This window comes from Leuciscus leuciscus (assembly GCF_965113295.1).
Source record: "Leuciscus leuciscus genome assembly, chromosome: 20".
NCBI lineage: Eukaryota > Metazoa > Chordata > Actinopteri > Cypriniformes > Leuciscidae > Leuciscus > Leuciscus leuciscus.
Window position 1 is genome coordinate 5,678,087 of NC_138744.1, and position 18,679 is coordinate 5,696,765.

The 18,679-nt window shown below is 37.2% G+C and overlaps 1 protein-coding gene across 4 annotated transcripts in view; it reads left to right on the forward strand.

Moving 5' to 3' along the window:
• oxr1a (oxidation resistance 1a) overlaps positions 1 to 18,679 on the forward strand; it is a gene marked incomplete at its 5' end in the record, with an annotated part of 154,673 nt that overhangs the window by 122,003 nt on the left and 13,991 nt on the right. For all 4 annotated transcript variants that reach the window (XM_082150691.1, XM_082150690.1, XM_082150693.1 and 1 more), the window contains 5 exons: positions 5,029 to 5,181; positions 6,432 to 6,616; positions 10,596 to 11,197; positions 14,865 to 15,027; positions 17,121 to 17,286. In XM_082150691.1, the coding sequence (XP_082006817.1) occupies positions 5,029 to 5,181; positions 6,432 to 6,616; positions 10,596 to 11,197; positions 14,865 to 15,027; positions 17,121 to 17,286 (1,269 nt within the window). The remainder of the gene's footprint in view (positions 1 to 5,028; positions 5,182 to 6,431; positions 6,617 to 10,595; positions 11,198 to 14,864; positions 15,028 to 17,120; positions 17,287 to 18,679) is intronic.

The following is an 18,679-nucleotide window of genomic DNA, read 5'->3' on the forward strand; positions in this document are numbered from 1 at the left end:
TTTACTAAGTTCCTAATCAACATCTTCCCGGGAACACTAGATGTTCTTTTTGTTTTCCGGTGGTTAATAATGGCTTTGATAATGAACCTATCTATAAACAGCAAGCCGGCGTCAGAGCTCTGGAAATACACACAGCTATTTGTGTTTCGGTGCACGTTACACCAGTGGATCCTTCCTTCCGGCGCTGAGCGAGACAAACGCCTTCTTCCTGGGCTGCCAGAGGAGGAGAGACTGTGTTTGGAAAAGGCGGAGAGTGTTAACTGTGAACAGGGTTTCATGAAGACATGTTTTGACTCTCTGGTTGCTTATTGTGGGATCTGATGGGTGGGCCGGTCTGTCACGGCACGCGGGATGTGCGATGCTGAGGCCAGAGGGCGGGAACAGCGGCCGCTGTGCTTGTCAGGGAAGATTTTGTGAGACGAGAGGTTTGGATTATAAATATTAATTGCAAATGTGTTGAATATGTGAATAAAATGTTGTCTTGATTATTCATAGCGTTCTGACGCAGACATTGTGCTTGATTATAAGCAGTGACGGAGGAATGAATTTAAGCCCATTTCCTTTCAAAAGTTTGGGGTCGGTACAATAAAACAGCAGTATTGTGAAATATTACAATTTAAAATAAATTTTCAGCATCATTACTCCAGTCTTCTTCAATCACATGAGCCTTCAGAAATTATTCTAATATGTTGAATTGGTGCTCAAGAAGCATTTTTTATTATTATCTATGTAATAAAGGTGCCATTAGCCTTGTGGGCAGCACGCCGAGTTGCACACTTGGGTGTCCCGAGTTTGAATCCCGGCTCGTGGACCTTTCCTGATCCCATCCCCCTCTCTCTCTCCAACTTTGCTTCCTGTCAAGTAACTGTCCTCTCATAATAAAGGCCAAAATAAAAACTGCAAAAATAAATAAATAAATCTATGTAAAAAAAAAAGTTGTGTTGTTTTTTAGGATTCTTTGATGTATAGAATTTTCAAATAATGTTTATTTGAATTAGAAATCTTTTGTAATATTATAATGAATTATGTACATTACTCTTCAATCTTTTGAATGGTAGTCTATATAAAATCTACATATTAAATAAACATCAAATTACTATACCATTAAATTCTTATAGTTGATGTCTTCACTGTCAGTTTTGATCAATTTAATGCAACCTTGCTGAATAAAAGTATTGCTTTAAAAACTCTTACTGACCCCAAACTTTTGAATGGTGTGTGTGTGTGTTTATGTATATATATATATATGTATATAGGGATAATGTAGAGTCAGCCTGAAGGGGTTGGGTTGTATTCGCTATAACAACCGCCTTGCTCTACATTATCCCGCTTATTATATGGCTACCTACCAAATAAATCAATAATTTGACACAAAATATTGATTTAAAAAGGAAATATTGATTTAAAAACGATTGTATTGCTTCCGCTAAAGAAAATAGTCCGTTCCGTCTCCACGGTTAGAATCCTGCGTCCATAGCAACGCTCTGTTTTTCATGGCAACGCTGTGTTATACTTAGCAGCGGTCTGTTATCAAGAAATAACAGACCGCATTCTACATTAGAATTCAACCAAGCCATGTAATATATATATATATATATATAGTGTATATAGTCTATATAAAATAAACACTGTCATTATTTACTCACCCTCACCTTCATGTCATTCCAAATTTGTCATGGCTTTCTTTCTTCTGCTGAACACAAAATAAGATATTTTGAAGAATGTTTCTGTGAATTCTTTTTCTCCACACAATGAAAATCAATGGGGTCCAAAAATACCACTGTGCCCCATTGACTTTCATTGATGACAGAATCTTAATTTTTGGGTGAACTATCCCTTTAATACTTGTTAAAGCATGTATAAAGGATGTCTTTGAACGTTTTTGCTAATTATAGTGTTAAAATATCGGTATTCTACTCAAGTATCCTGATCGTGTATCTGTAATTACTATAATTGAGATGCACATCAATGGTGAGCGTCTAATTGTGTCTGTAATTTTAGTAGTGAGATTTTCACAGAAGATTTATAATGTGCTGTGACAGAATCTCTATTGTAAACACATTCACTGCCTTATAGAGAGTGAGAGCAGGAGAGATGAAGAGTCAGTGTGGTCTCTGGTGTAGTCACTTCCCCAACATTGCTTCATTTGGCTCAGAGGTGTGTGTGTCTGTCTTTCTGTGTGTGTGTGTGTGTGTGTGTGTGTGTGTGTGTAGAGGTGAGAGTGGAAGTGTGTGTCGGAGGAAAGCAGACAGCTGTGGGCAGAAGGTTGTGTTTGCAGGAGACCCAGCGCCCACTCTCTGCTCCCGCTGTCGGCTCTGACTATTCACACACAGACACACACACACACACAGTCACACCACTACCCAGAATCCTGTGCTGCTTCCTGTTTTAGGGAGTCCAGGATGAGACCAGTTTGAGATCAGTATGATTCAATGCAGTTCTTAATTCATTCTCTCTTACAGTACCATACACTAGCAGTCAAAAGTTTGGTCTCTGTAAGATGTTTTTAAAGTCTCTTAAACGCTCACCCAGACTGCATTTATTTGATCAAAAATAGAACAGTTCGTTTGTAAAATATTATTACAATTTAAAACAACCATTTTCTCTTTGACTACATTGTAATGTATTCCTGTGATTCAAAGCTGAATTTTACAGCATCATTACTCCAGTCTTCAGTGTCACATGATCCTTCAGAAATCATTTTAATACAGTATGCTGATTTGATGCTCAAGAAACATTTCTTATTATTATCAATATTGAAAATAGTTGTGCTGCTTAATATTTTTGTGGAAACAGTGATACTTTTTTTTCATGATTCTTTGATGAATAAAAAAATATAAAAAAGGTTGTTGACAAAGTAAGAGTACAGACATAGGGTTAAATAGACCCATAAACTGTGGCTCAGATCATTTGGTCTAAGAAGAATTTAATGAGAAATATTCAAGTTCAAATTGAGATCTCTGACTTTTGGTGGAAGACTTTAGGATATCTGCAAATATCTGCATATTTTGCTATAACCAGCTAGCCTGGAAATCCAGACCTAAATCTAAAAGATTAATGGTCTGGCGTCGACTAATGAAAATCGGCCAGCTCGAGGGGCGGCACCAAGAATGCATTGGAAAATCTCACTGCACGCAATTGGATAACACTACGACCAATCACAACAAGTTATCGCTTAGCTACCAGCGGAGCTAACTGGTAGATTAGACTCTTACCGTATCCGGACGGCAAAACAGCAAAAACGCCCTTCTTGCTAAGGAACGACTCGAGTGGCGTCTTCTGTTCCTCTTTTAGAGAAAAGTCTAAATCTTTCATTGTAGCGGCCAAAGCCGTTTCAAACAACCAGTGTTCATCCATAGCTATCTTGCAATGTTAATGAATGACTTCGACGTCGCAGCGCTGTCATCATCTCGCCTCTGGCCTTCCTATATCAGATAACCCGATGTGATTGGTGCAGCTCAGATCGAGGGGCATATTTAATGAGCATCATTTCTCGACACCAGAGTAACTCGCTGAGCAGATTCAACTTGTGCTCTCGCGAGAACTCTGGTTTACCAGGGTAATAACCAGCACTATTGTAAAAAAAAAAAAAAAAATTCTGGAGATCCTATATAAAGTTATTTCGATTTTACTGCAGTAACAATAGCTGTTGTGAGTGATGATATTTTAGTATATATACATCTCTCGGAGTGTTTGGCATGGTAATGGATATGACAATGTTGATATGTTTGGTCTTGGCGGGATAGATGCTGCTGCTGCAGAGCAAGTACGGACTTGCTATTGCCAATACATACATGACACGCTGCTGAGAGCAAATAAGACATGCTGCTTCTGTACAATATAGCATACTTGAAAGACCCGTAGCAGATCTATACAGGTGGAACTGGGGAAGAGGGAGTGTTTCTGAAAGCACGCTGCAACTGTTACAGAAAACGCTTACCAGTATTTGAAGGTTGAGCAGCGAGCTCATTGGCTACTGATACAGCAGGAACCAATCGGCTGTGCCCTATAGAGCATCGGTTCCCAACAGGGGGGTCGCGGCCCACAAGGGGGCCTCAGCGAGCTCTGTGGGGGGTCGCGTCATATTTTGAAAAGTTTTGAGCAATTTGCATTAAATAAAAGTCCTTAACTTTTTTCTGTTCAAAATGTATATAATGAGCGAGTTCATCATGAATCCATTTTCCAAACCGTGTTTTTGTCTTATCCTGAATCACTATGGTACACCTATAATAAGTGATTACATTGGGACTATTTTACACTGGTTCGGATCGCTGCCGCTGCGGAGTAGCCCAGTACCTGCGTGACTCGTCATAGACGCACACAGAGAGAGAAGTAGTTCCGGCTACAATGTTCTTCCGAAAGACGCATTATTCTGTTAATAAACGCAAGTTTATTATCGCTCGCTATAGCGCCAAAAGCCTAAAAAATAAAGCCTCACATTGATAAAGCCTCACAAATAACATGCAAGTATTGAGGCCCCAGACACCAGTCATTTAGTAATAGCCTATATTCATTCTTTTTTTACCTACACACAAGTGTGAATACTGATATTTTTGTTATTGCATTTAAAATAGGGCAAATTTATAGGTTACTCCTAGGCTTACATTTTTTAATTACAAAGGGCCTACTAATGTTTTTGTTATTGCATTTTCAATATTATAGGCTATTATTTGTGCATAAACATATCTGTTTATAGTAAACATACCGTTTGTTTGAAAACAAAATTTTTGTCATCTTGCTGCAAGCTTACAAGAGCGATAATATCATTAAATGTGAAGGGGGGCCCTAAAATATTTTCTTGGGAAAAAGGGGGTCTCAGACAAAAAAAGGTTGGGAACCACTGCTATAGAGCATGATGCGATTGCAAGCAGATTGAGTTAAGGACCTATCAGCCTGTGCCATCTAGAGTTTCATGAGTCATGACAGACATTTGTAACTATTTCCAGAATTTTTTTTGTTATGTGAGTGAGTGACTGCTGTTTCTTTATTTCTGGCTGTAGCCTAACCTGTCTCGTCTCTGTCTCTCAGGACTCCAGTTGTCCACCTCGCTCCGATGCTCCTGCCCCTCCAGCCTTCTCTGCACTGCGGTCCTCCCGTGTGGTTTCCTCCACCTCGGAGGAAGAAGAGGCGCTGACAGAGAAGTTCCTCAAAATCAACTGCAAGTACATCACGGATGGCAAGGTAAAGTCAGCGTTCGAATTTTCTAATTGGCAACGTCTCCAAAGTTGCACAAAGTTAACTTATGGTGGAGTCCTCAGGTTATTCATTAATAAGTCCGCTGCTTTTCTTCTGTCCTCTGGGAAACAAAAGACTGCAAAACTGCAAGGAGCTCCAAGTTTTGCTTATAGAGTAGGAGTTGAGCTGCTGTCTCCAGCACTGATCTGTTCTCCTTAGCGAATCTCTATGCCTGACGAGTGTAATGATGTTAGTGCCGAGATGATTTTCTCTCACACTGTCAAAAACTGTCCTACCCTCACATTCACCCCAGCACTTATAGACAGAATTCCCTGAACAGTTGTGCTGCAGTGTGATCAGTGTGGTCTGGTTCACAAACAAGCGACTCTTATGATCCAATTCTTTTAATGAATCATTCAAAAAGAGCAATTCAGGCCCGGATTTCCCAAAAGCATCGTAAGCCTAAATTGATCGTAAACCAGTTGCACCAAAGGACTCTATGATCTACTCAGGCTTACAATGCATTTGGCAAACACAGCCCAGATCTGTTTGATGGATCCGTTACTGAATGAACTCAGTCTGACTTATCAAAACCGTTAGTGATGAAGATATGTTTAATTGTTATATAATAATTTATATAATAATACTGTGTATTTAATGAAATGTGTGTGTGTGTGTGTGTGTGTGTGTGTGTGTGTGTGTGTGTGTGTGTGTGTGTGTGTGTGTGTGAGACACTGTAACAACATTTATAATGTTACAAGAGATTTTTATTTCAAATAAATTCATTTGAACTTTCTTTTTATCTCAAAAATGTTTTATTGTGGGTTCCATAAATGTATTATGCACCACAACTGTTTTCAACATTGATAATAAGAGATGTTTCTTTAGCACCAAATCAGCATATTAGAATGATTTCTGAAGGATCGTTTGTCAATAAATTACATTTTCAAATATATTAAAAATAAAAATATTATTTGAAATCATAATAATATTTCAAAATATTGCTGTTTTTACTGCATTTTTGCTCAGACAAATGCATCCTTGGTGAGCATAAGAGACCTCTTTTAAAAACATTTATGTGTCTATTTTTTGTTTAACAAAAACCAAAAATAATATATTAACATTTTATTATTTATAATTATATTAAAAAAATTATAATTATAAATAATAAAATGTAAATGTTTTATAAAAAAAAAATATATATATTTTTGGATATATATGTAATGTGTGTTGATGTGTAATTGCCTCTGTCACAGGGAGCTGTTAGTGGGGTGTTGCTGGTGACGCCCAACAACATCATGTTTGACCCCCACCGGACGGACCCTCTGGTTCTGGAGAGAGGCTGTGAGGAGTACGGGATCATGTGTCCACTTGACGAGGTTCAGTCTGCAGCCGTCTACAGAGAGATCACCGACAGCAAGATCCGTGACTCCGTACCACCGTAAGACCTCTCACTTCATACTGTCACAGCACTTCATACTGTCACCCATGTTTCCTGGGGTGCCCTTATAATGTTAGTATGCTTTTTACATCACAAATTTTCATAATTTAGAAATAAAAGGCATTTTTCCTAGCCTGATTTTAGCCTCTGATTTGAAGAGGCGTGTCTGTTGTGAAACTTCAGTGTAAACGCCCACTGCTGTGATTGGCTGACATGTTCGCATATGAAATAGATAGCATTACATGTGGAAATCTCTCAAATACTTTTACTACGTTTTTACTGTTACAGCTATCGAGATTAACGAATCGTGATAAGTTTAAGTATTTAGATCTATTCCATCACATGAAAGTTTGCAGTGATGAACATTGAGCAGATGACAGTCTGTCGATCCCGTGAATGAAGAGATCTCATCATTTCAACGCAATTTCTGCACTCTCACGAATGCTTTCACCAAATAACAATGCAAACACGATGTAAATACAGTAAGAGCTTCGTTGTGCAGCGTAACGGCGTCATTGATTTCATAACGAGTTCTGACCCAGATAAACTCGCCCTGTGTGATTGACAGCTTGGGCGATTGGAAAGGGATTGTTCTTTGATCGCTTTCTGTATATATTTTTTTAATCATAGTTTAAATAAGATTATTTAAATTTTTAAGTTGATGATCTAGTCACTGGCTTGATTTACTGATGCATAAACAGTATTGAACGATTTTGAGAGAAAGATTATCTTCTTCACTGATCACAGATCAGGCATTGGAATGAACATGGTTACTTACATGTTTGTGGCGTTGCTGGCAGATCCATATCATAAAAGTCTGTTTGCAAAGCCTGCTCCGAAACTACGTCTGAATTACCGAATGATCCACAGTGAAATGAATTTTAAAAATGTACTGCTGGGACATTCACATTGTTGGAAAAAAAAAAAGATCCTAGGATTAGAATCCTTTGGAAGGTAATGGTATTGATCCTGTGTCGATATTTTCTCGTTCTCATGTAACTATTCACTAACTGGCCAGTGGGCGGCGCTAAAGATGCGGTGATGTAGACGTAGGTGTTGATACTCTTCTGCTAACGCGGTCTTTCGCTACCCTGTGACGTCACAAGTCTCCACTTTTGAGATCCTGTTGTTTTCTGGCCTTGGTTTCAATAAAAGCAGGTTTTGGAATAACAAGGAAGTTTTGAGTTTTGAAACTTACAGGGTATTTTTATAGTATAACGAACTCTCAACTGTTACAAGATCAAGAAAATGTTGAATTCTCAGATCATGACCCCTTTAAACCAGTTATTTGTTTGTCAATAGACCTTATTCACATCATTGCCATCTTTGATTTTTAGCGGGAATGAAAGTGAGGCTGTGAGGGATAGACATGCATCTCTTCAGTGGGTTGTACTGTTATTTAATGTGTTTTTGGATTGCATTGCAAAAATAGCTTTTCCAAGAAATGTCAATAGACAAAGAACTCCAAGAGAACATGAGTTGTGGAAAATGATTAGTGATTTATGCAGCTTTTTATAGCGGATGCCATTAAAAACATGGTAAGTCTATCCAGTGCCGGCCCGAGCCTTTTGGGGGCCCTAAGCAGAATTTGATTTGGGGGCCCCCTCCCACCACGCAGAGTCACCTGTGCTTGACGATTATTGACACAATGTCACGCTATAATGTTACATTATAAATTAATACAATGAGGTTATGTATTAATACAAAATAAATACTTAATAAAAAATAGATACTTAAAAAAGTTTTAACTTTTTCTTTACTCTTTTACTAACTCTTGGAAACTTCTGAAAACAAACTGTCACAAAACATATAAAAAAAATTATTTGCAAAATATCCTCCAACGTTTTGCAACACTTTGCAGTTTGAATGATGTCTAGTATGAACATGACGGAGTATGTTTTTATGTTTCCACTGTTCGATCGCGCCCGCGACTCTCTCTCTCACACACACACACACACACACACACACACATACATACACACACAAACACACACACACAACATATTCCAGCTTTGTAATCTTCCACTGTGATGTTTCCAAGCACATTTTTGCGCGTGTGAAGAGGATGGTTTTTTCCGTCAATATTGGAACGTGAGTGAAGTACAAAGCCTATGATAAAGAATAGTTTACCATCCAAATCCATCGCGAATGTTGAAACATTTTGATTCTAATGAGAGAGATACGTGAGCCCAACGCCGCTTACTTTCACTTTCGCTTTAAATTATTTCATTTTGGCTTGTTTATAGTTTTTTTTTTATTCTTGTTCTGTTCTGAATATCATTACATTTAAAGGATAAATCATTGATCAAATCGAATTTTTGTGACATGGCTTAACATTACCGTGACTTTGCGCACAAATTGTCTATGCACGCGAGGTTATGCGCATGACTCAAACCCTGGCAGACACAGCAGCAGTTGTAGCCAGGTATATTGATCATGAAATCAGAATTTTCTTGTCTTGAATTATTAATCCTTTCATTCATTTATGTCACTTGTTTAAGTTAATTAATATGTAAAAAAAAAAAAAAAATTCGATTGGGGGCCCCCAGCCGCTTAGTTCGCTTATGCCTCGGGCCGGCCCTGAGTCTATCCCTCAAAGCCTCGCTTTCATATCTGTCATGGCGCTGCTCTGAATAAGGTCTATTACTTGCCTACGGTCGTTTTCAGACCTGTAGATTATTTGTTTTGTTTCGAAACAGGGACTTACTTTGTTACAATGTTGCATTTTCTTCTTGATTCGGTTTGCATTCGCAAGGTAACATTTCAAAGCGTAGCAAATTGTGTTTATTTAAGTCACATTGCGAGTACAACTGTCCTCTTATTGGTCAGAGTTTCCTCTGCATCATCAATCAAGATGATAAACAAGTTCGCTCCACAAGCTTATTGTGACTTTTTATGAATGCAAACTAAGTTCTTGTCCTTGCTCTTCCATAAGTAGCACAAAGGCCAAAAAATAACATTATAAAAATGACTTGAGCCACCAGGCTAATGGTTTTGATGAAGAAAGATTATGAAAAGAGAAAATTGCAGCGGCATTACTCGTTATTAATTGGATTCATCTTCAGATGTCTTATCTAGATTAAAGATCTCTCATGTGACAAATCAGTATTTTGTCTGCAGTGAGCACGAGGAACCACGCTGCTGTACGATTATTTTAGATATCCAGCGTTCAGCTTTATTATACAGGAAATGGATTTTTACTCTAAGGTTAATGAAGCGTGAATTCAGCCGCCTACATCTGAATTATTCACCCATTTTGATTTGTAATAAGAAGTTAATGATTTTAGCTGCGTTTCCACCCCCAGATATTTATATCCTCTGTTGGTTTATGAATGATGATGTGTTTTATTCAGCTCAGAGCTGTGTTCGTTGGTTCATCAGTCAGACGAGGTTCACTGCAGGGTTTCAGTAGTGGATCTGAAGCCCAGGCGCCTTTGATCGTGCAGATGTACAGACAGAGAGACCTACTTTTCATTTGCGCACTTTTATGCTGGGTTGCACGTGTATTAATTGCTCCAAATGGTTTTGATTATGTAGTACCATCCACCTCCCATGTACTTTTTACTAAAGCACCATCCAGACAGACACACGTCATTGTGCACTTGTCTTTGAGATGTTTCAGGCTGTTGCTTTACTGCAGTACAGAAGCCACATCTAAAATGACATTTTAGACTTAAGATAAGAAGCGCCAGAGTGGTAGGAAACAGTGAATAAGAGAATCAAAAGTTTAAAATTTTCCACTTGTGTTCCACTTGTGTTGTTCAGAAGTAGAGTTTTGTTGTTATCAAGTTTTTCACAGTTTATAGTTTTTATAGTATTTGATTTATAGACATTTTTTTATTCAAATTCTTGAAGATTCAAAAAAAAATTATAATAATAATGTAAAGAAAATTAAGAAAAATGTTAATTCCTACCACTACTGTTTTATTAGAATACTAGTTTTAGAAGGTGCATCTCATTGTTTGTGTTTGTACCACAGGGATCTTGAAGCCATGTTCTCTGGAAGTTGTCCTCAAACGGATCAGCGTCTGCGGGAGGGTTACGACAGCGCCAGCACTGCCCCCCGCAGCACCGAGGGCTCCTTCTCAGAGGACGTCTTCACCGAGTCGGAGCTCTCACCCATCCGAGAGGAGCGGCAGTCCACAGAGGAGCTCCAGCAGGAGGACAAGTCATCGGGAGCCTCGTCTCAATCCGTGCAGACCCTCCTCCGGGAACCCCTGACAGCTGACGGCAGTCATACAGAGGAGGGAGAACCGGCCAGCGACACTGCCCAGCCCATCACCTCAATGAGCACACCCACCAGCAAGGACCACCAGCAACCACCCCACTGCCAGACCTCCTCAGGTTCTCAGAGCTCGGCCCCTGGAGCAGACGAGGCCACGGGACAGGAAAGCAGCCCCGATGGGGCTAAACTGACCAGAGATGGTACTCGAGATTCAGAGACGGACGTGGAGGAGCTGAGGAAGATGTGGAAGAGTCACACTATGCAACAAGCCAAGGAACAGCGAGAGAACGTCCAGCAGGCCCAGAAAGAGAATGTGCAGCAACCTATGGGCAGCCAGACACTGAGCTCTGCTGAGGGTACGAGAACATGTCCTCCAATCTCTGTCTTTCTGCCATTTGTGATTCTGAACAATCTGTGATGAAATCTGTGATAGAATTTGTTTTATGTTTTTTTCTTTTTTCTTTTTTTTTACTTAATTAATCATTAATTTAATAATATGTTATTAAAAATATTAATAAAAAAAAAAAAAGATATATATAAGTAATAAGTAATTTTATATAGAATATCTTAAATATATAAATTTTGTTTAATGCATTTTTAGTTTTTAGTTTTTTACATAAATGAAATTAATTAAAATATATCATATATTTTAATTATATATTTGTTAAATATTTTATATATGTTATTTAAGGTATCTTGGCATTTTCTTTATTTTAATACAATTATATATATCAAATTTTTATATATTTTATATATATATATATATATATATATAATTGCCCAAAAAATTCTAAACAATATAAAGTTCTTTCTCTTGAGCCAGCGCGTGCACATTTAGTGTCATTGTAAACTGCATTGACATTATAGTACAGCGTTCTTACATTTTACTATCAAAGTCAGCTTCTGTCTTGGTGTCTGGGATGGGGCATGCTGGGAAGTGCTGATAACCTTGTGTTGTGTGGCTTTGTTGATGGCAAGACGAGAGAGTGCTGGGAAATGAAAAGTGGCTCACCTGTTATCACCTGAGGGAGCGCAGGGACAATTTACAGCAGCTTTTACACGCTGCTTTGATCTCTTGACACGACTGAGCCAGCGGCCCTCTGTCTGACGGCGAGATAAGCTAAAGCCCATCAAAACTGACAACTGCACATGCACACTAACATTACATCAATGAGGCATTTACATAGCGCTTTCATATGTACTACTGTACACCCAAAGGGCTTTACAATCATGTCAGGGGATCTCTCCTCAATCCACCATGCATCAGAAACAACAGCCAGTTCTTTCCTTAAAAAAAAAGATAGCTGAAAATTTTAATGTATTATCTACAAATAATGTGTTTAATCACAAGTTGTTGAATGTGTTGGCTATAGAACTATTTTTTTGTTTATTTATTGCCTAAGGTGGTGATTTTGTATTAATACTCTGCAAAAAGCATGTCTTCTCTTGCTTTTCAGTAAATATATCTAAACAAAATACACTACCATTCAAAAGTTTGGGGTCGGTATGATTTTTTAATGCATTAGTCTCTTAGGCTCACCAACGCTGCATTTATTTTGATCAAATACAAAAAAATCTGTAATATTTTGAAATATTATTACAATTTAAAATAATCGTTTTCTTTTTGAATATATATTTTTAAATGTAATTTATTCCTGTAATGCAAAGCGGAATTTTCAGTGTCACATGATCATTTTCTTATGCTGATTTGATGCTCAAGGTACCATTTCTTATTATTATCAATTTTGAAAACAGTTGTGCTGCTTAATATTTTTTGTGGAAACTGTGATACTTATTTCACTTTTCTTTAATTAATAGAAAGTCCAGAAGTTCCGCATTTTTAAAATTAATTTCTTTCAAAAAAATCGTACTGACTTTTCAAAGGTAGTGTAGAATAAATTATAAACTAAAGCTTAAAACAAGATGCGTTCACAGCAAAAGCGAAATAATTTTTTTAGAAATAATTAAAAGTTTTATGCTTCAAATTAAAATAATAATAAATCAACAATGCTTAATTCAAAGGGAAAATTAGGGAAAACTTCTCCCTCTAAACTAAATATACAAGAAATTTTGTTTAATGTAAACTATATCTTGTTCTAAGAGGTTTAGATGTTTGTTTTTAATAGGAAAACAAAAAAATGTGCATTGTGTTGTACTAAACTTATTATAACCCTATGCCAAGTTTCTGAATGGTTATCATATTCATATTCAGTGGTATTTAGAGGGTAGAGTGGTACAGGTGCAAATAATACAATGGTATGATATACACTTGAGATGCCAGAGCGCTATTACTCAGGGCTGAGAAGTATGTCCACTAGGCTCCATAATCTTATAATGGAAAGCAGATAATGAAATGTTCATTTTTAGACTCCCACTTGTATATTTTTATAATTTTTCCTCCATGCTTTTCAGCTCTAGACGTGCTAAGCTCTTTGTATACCCCAAGATGCTTTCCATCCCAGCGTATGACTCATCTACTGATAGTTATTCTACTCTAACGGCTGATCCGGCTTTTAGAATGAGCTCAGGAGTGAGTTAAAGGTGTGATGATATGAGAAATCAAAGCAGTTTCCTGGATCTTGTGGGATAAAAAAGTTGAAAACATATGGCTTGTGTCTGAACATCTGCAGCTTACTGACATCAGATGAACATGTGACTACCTACGTGTCAACAATGCATATTTGTTGTTGAGAAAGTCCGGTCAGGATGAGGTAGTTCGGATGAAGCAGTATAGATGCGATATTGTTAATGTGTGAAAAAGAGGTTGGACATTTTACTTTTTTTATATATTTTTTATGTGATTTTATATATTATCAAGCTGTAAAACAACATCATAAAAGTAGTCCATATGACTTGTGCACTATGTTTTGCTTCACAGCAACACAACATGGAAGCACAGCCATATTCATCAGTCTCATGCCAGCTTAAAAAATGATATACAGTGCTGGTCAGAATTATTTGCCCCCTCAGTAAATATGATCAAAGATGGCTGGAAAAAATAAATCTGCATTGTTTATCCTTTTGATATTTAATTTTTTTTTTTTTTTATGCAAAAATCTTACCTTTTATTGAAGTAAAAGAATTGAAAGTAGGGGGGAAATCATATTATGAAATAAATGTTTTTCTCCAAAACACATTGGGAACAATTATTTGCCCCCTTTTATTAAATACCTTTTGCAACCTCCTTTTTCCAAGATAACAGCTCTCTCTCTCTCTCTCTCTCTCTCTCTCTCTCTCTCTCTATATATATATATATATATATATATATATAGGCCTATATATATATATTTTTTTTATATATATATTTTTTTTTTTTAAATATATATATATCTATTTTGTTTTATATAAATATTTTAAGATGACAAAAAAATTATGACATGACCTCTTAAACTTACTAAAAAGACTAAAATATACTTTTTAAACAATATTACGTTTTCCCCTCGCTTTTTCAACAGCAATACAAATCAGCCTAATGGCATGGGATTGAACTTTGACTCCTGTCCCAGCGAATGTCCCTTTGTGAATCATCGAACCATTCTGACAAATCACAAGGGGTTATTACCGCAGCTCAGGTCCGACTTTAAAAAGTCATCTGAATTACACACCAAATTAGTCCATTGAAAATGAATGCCCTCCCACTGTGTGCTGCAGTGTAAGTAGATTAATGTTGCATTGGCTGTGTAAAGGGCTTTGGCTCTTACAGCACTGGTGTAAGGTGTTTCTTTCTGCATCTCCCGCTGCGTTAACCTTCTAATCAGTTATTAACAAAAGATGCATTTGATTCAGCACTGGATCTGATCTCCCGGCAAGGGTTTAGTTCATTTGAGGCACTGTTTTTATTTCAGTGACTATTGAATACTGTGCTTCATGTCCTTGATGATTGATGTATCACTGTGAATTTTATAGACTGCCATTCAAACTAGGTCTTGTATTAGTAGTTTTTGCAAGCAACATCTCAGTCGCAGTTATTTCTTTATATTATAGTATATTATATGTAGATGTGCTTTTGTTTCTGTGTTTCAGGCCCCATGTTGTCCAAGGAAAGGCCGAAGTCTCACAAGTTTCTGTGTCTGCGAGTGGGCAAGGCCATGAAGAAGACGTTTGTGTCCAACGCCAGCGCCTCAATGCAACAGTACGCACAGCGCGACCGCAAGCATGAGTACTGGTTTGCCGTTCCCCAAGAGCGGTGAGTCGGACATGTGGACTCAAAGCATGAACTAATATTTACAGATAAAAATTAGATTAACATAACCAAAGATTAATAAATGCTGTATAAGTGTTGTTCATTGTTAGTTCATGTTAACTAACCAAACAAAACCTTATTATAAAGTGTTACCATTATTTTTACTGCTATTATTATTATTGAGTTGAAATGTGACCTATTTATGTTTCTCTATGAAATTACAGCATAATTCAGTTGAAGTCATTTTGCAAGAATTCATTATTATTTTAAATGAGAAATTATGTAAATTTGACTCGGTCTTTTATGCGATTAGCTCTCTAGTACTGAAACAGCACAGTCTTTGTCTCATTTCTTCTACACTGTGATTTCAACACAAGCGCTCAGTGTTCTTCATCCCACTGGAACTTATTCTGTGTTATCACTTCATGAGATGAGTCACAGATATTTTTTAGGAAACACTTTCTGGGTTAAATCAGAATGAGAGAGTCAGAATAGATTAGCGTTGACAGTCTGCTTGTTGTGTGGTGTAGTATTGAACAGAGTCTGTATTCCTGAAGCACTGCGAAGCTCTGTGGCCAAACTGCTGTCTGTTGTTATCACTGAGACATGGTCGGGCTCGGCTACGTGACCTAGTTGGGTGGCGACCCGGATGATCAGTGTAAAGTATCATGACAATAGTGTGAGAGCAGGGGCCGAGAGACGAGGCTTTGAAGCTCACGCCACTTGTCAGCCGCCTGCCGCATCCTGATGCAAGTCACACTGAGTTTTCCACGGCTTTGCCTATTAAAAAAAAGCAAAAGCAGACATGCACTACCTTTCAAAAATTATGGGTCAGTAAAAAAATTAAAATTAAATCTTAAAAGAAAGCAGTACTTTTATTCAACAAAGAAAAAATATGAATCACTGATCAGAAGTGCCAGTAAATATGTTACCAAAAGATTACTTATTCAAATAAATGTTGTTCTTTTAGACTTTCTATTCATAAAAGAACACTGGAAATAAGAAATGTTCCTTGAGCAGCAAATCATCATATTAGAATGATTTCTGAAGGATCATGTGACAGTGAAGACTGGAGTAATGATACTGAAAAATCAGCTTTGCATCACAGGAATGCATTCCATTTTCAAAAAATATATTATTAAAATATATTCAAGTAGAAAAGTTATTTTAAATTGTAATCATATTTTACATTGTTACGGTTTACTTTTTACTGTATTTTTGGTTAAATGGTTAAGCCTTTAAAAAAAAAAAATGTATTCTACAGACCCCAAACCTTTGAATGGTACAGTAGTGTATATTATAGATACCTGATTATTTTTTTAGCAAAATATATTAATGCATTAAATGAAGAAAAAGGTGAAATAAAGATTCACAGTATGTCCACTATTTTCTGCTCATACAGAATATCTTGTAAAAACATAAATGTGTCCCGAAACTCCTTAATTAATAAAAGTGGAACACATTTCAATATTTGCATTATTCTGTATCCCACCCGTAAGAATGTAGTTTAAAGGTGCACCAAGGTATTTCTGAGAAATCCGCTGTTGAAAATGTAAATCAGCACCTAAACATTTAATTTTGTGAATATTTTTTAGATCAGTGAGGTGTGCCAACCTATAATTGGAAATATAATTGGAAGAAGGGTTATGATCGGCAATTGGACCCTTGTTAATATAGGGAAAGCTTTTCAGTGCTGGAGAGACCTGAAAACAGACACAGAAGTTGCTTTGTTTCTGCTCGATACATGAGTAACGTTGGTTTCTGCTGTTTTTCACAGAACCAAGATATGCGAGGTATGTTGTTGAATCACAGCTGATTCTTCCATACTTGGTCTTTCCTGTGTTGCATAGCGTTTTGTTATTTTGGGAGCGGTGTGTTTGTTTGGGTGCCGATTTCAAATATCAACAGCGTTTCTCAGTAATCGCTTACTGCACCTTTAACATATTTAACAACATCTAAATCCATTCCACAGAATTCCTCATATTTTCCCCTAAAATCAGAGCAGAAAAAATCATCAGATTCTGTCTGACTCGTAGACAATTAATAGATGACATGTAATATAATTTTTAACAATGTATTTGCGGTTGTTTCTCTAGGTCAGACCACCTGTACGTTTTCTTCATCCAGTGGAGCCCTGATGTTTTTGGGGATGGGCTAGGAATCATCAGCCGTGATCCTGGCTTCATCGTGGTAAAGAAAATCGAGGAGTCCGAGGCAAATGAGGAGCAGCAAACTGTAGAAAATTCAACCAAGGAGTGGGAGGTATGGCCCGTCCAGCACCAATCTTTGGATTGATATTATATCTGTGATTTATGCCCATGTCTGTATTCTCTATGTTGATATGCACTATATTTGATTCAGATATTTTCTCTTTATTGTATTTGCACCTGTCTTTGTGCCTTTATTGTTTGTTTCTATGTTCCAGGTGTCTGGAAGTGTCTTTATTGTGTTCCCCGCACTTAATACACCTTCATGCACCAGTCATACTTTGTTGTCACATCTCCTGTTTTCAATCTTGCTTAATGTTTCTCTCACTGGGTTGTTTTGCACTTGGTCGATAAGTTTCTTGTGAAACCAAGATGCATTGTTCACTGTGAGCTTGCAGCTGGTGTTTTGCATGATTGTGCAATTGTTTTATTATTATTGTTTTATTTTATTTTTCAAGAAAGAGGAACATGTATGCAGTTTATGCATGCATGAATCCCTCGGTCATGTTTAAAAGGCATGGTTTAACCCGACTAGAATGAGATACAAGCAAATCATGCCTACAGGTGCAAGTGTTGTTTCCTCATGTATTATGCGTGGTGTGGTGGTCCAGCTCAGTTTGGATGTTTTACTGATTGAATAATTGGAAACATTACCACCTGAGATTTCCCTGCATGTTATTGTGTTCCGGTTGCCGTATTGAAACTAATCTGTGGCACTGAGAAACCGATACTATGACCATGGCAGCATTTAAATTTGACTTTAAATTAATGATGTAGGGAACAAAATAGACTGATTTGTTATTCTAGAACTAGAGGATCTTTGCAAAGCCACATGATCTTTTGATATGAATAAATAAAATTAACTTTCTCTAATCATGGCCACAGGGGTGGCGTGGCGTGAGTCATGAACTCAACCGTATATTGTGACGGGATAACTCAGGGGTCAATTGTAACATTTAACAACCTAGAGTAATGACACTTTAGTGCAATTGTTTTTTGTGAGAATTTTTGGTTGGCCCGTATTTTCCTCTGCAGTCTAAAATTGTGATGTCTGTAAATTTAAACATTGTTAAGCAGTTAAACGTTAACAAGTTGGGGGCATTCATATAACGTACATTGTTTCCAGAGGATGCACTAAGATCAATCTGGGATAACATGGATCATCAGGTTTTGCTAGTACTTGTGGAATCTATGTCTGCTCGAGTGTTGTTGTCATTAAAGCAAAAAGAGAGGCATACTTTCCAGTTTATTATGCTGATAAAAGGTAATGCTGGTAAAAGTATTCAAGAAAGCAGTTATATTATTACTTTGAGGTGCACTCTTATTTGATAAACGGCGAGTGGATTAGTATCATTTTTAAGTGTTAAATTTGCTGTGGGTGGTTTTAATACTGACTTCTCATGTCATATGTAATATTTCTCAGTGTAAATATTATAATCGTTGGCACA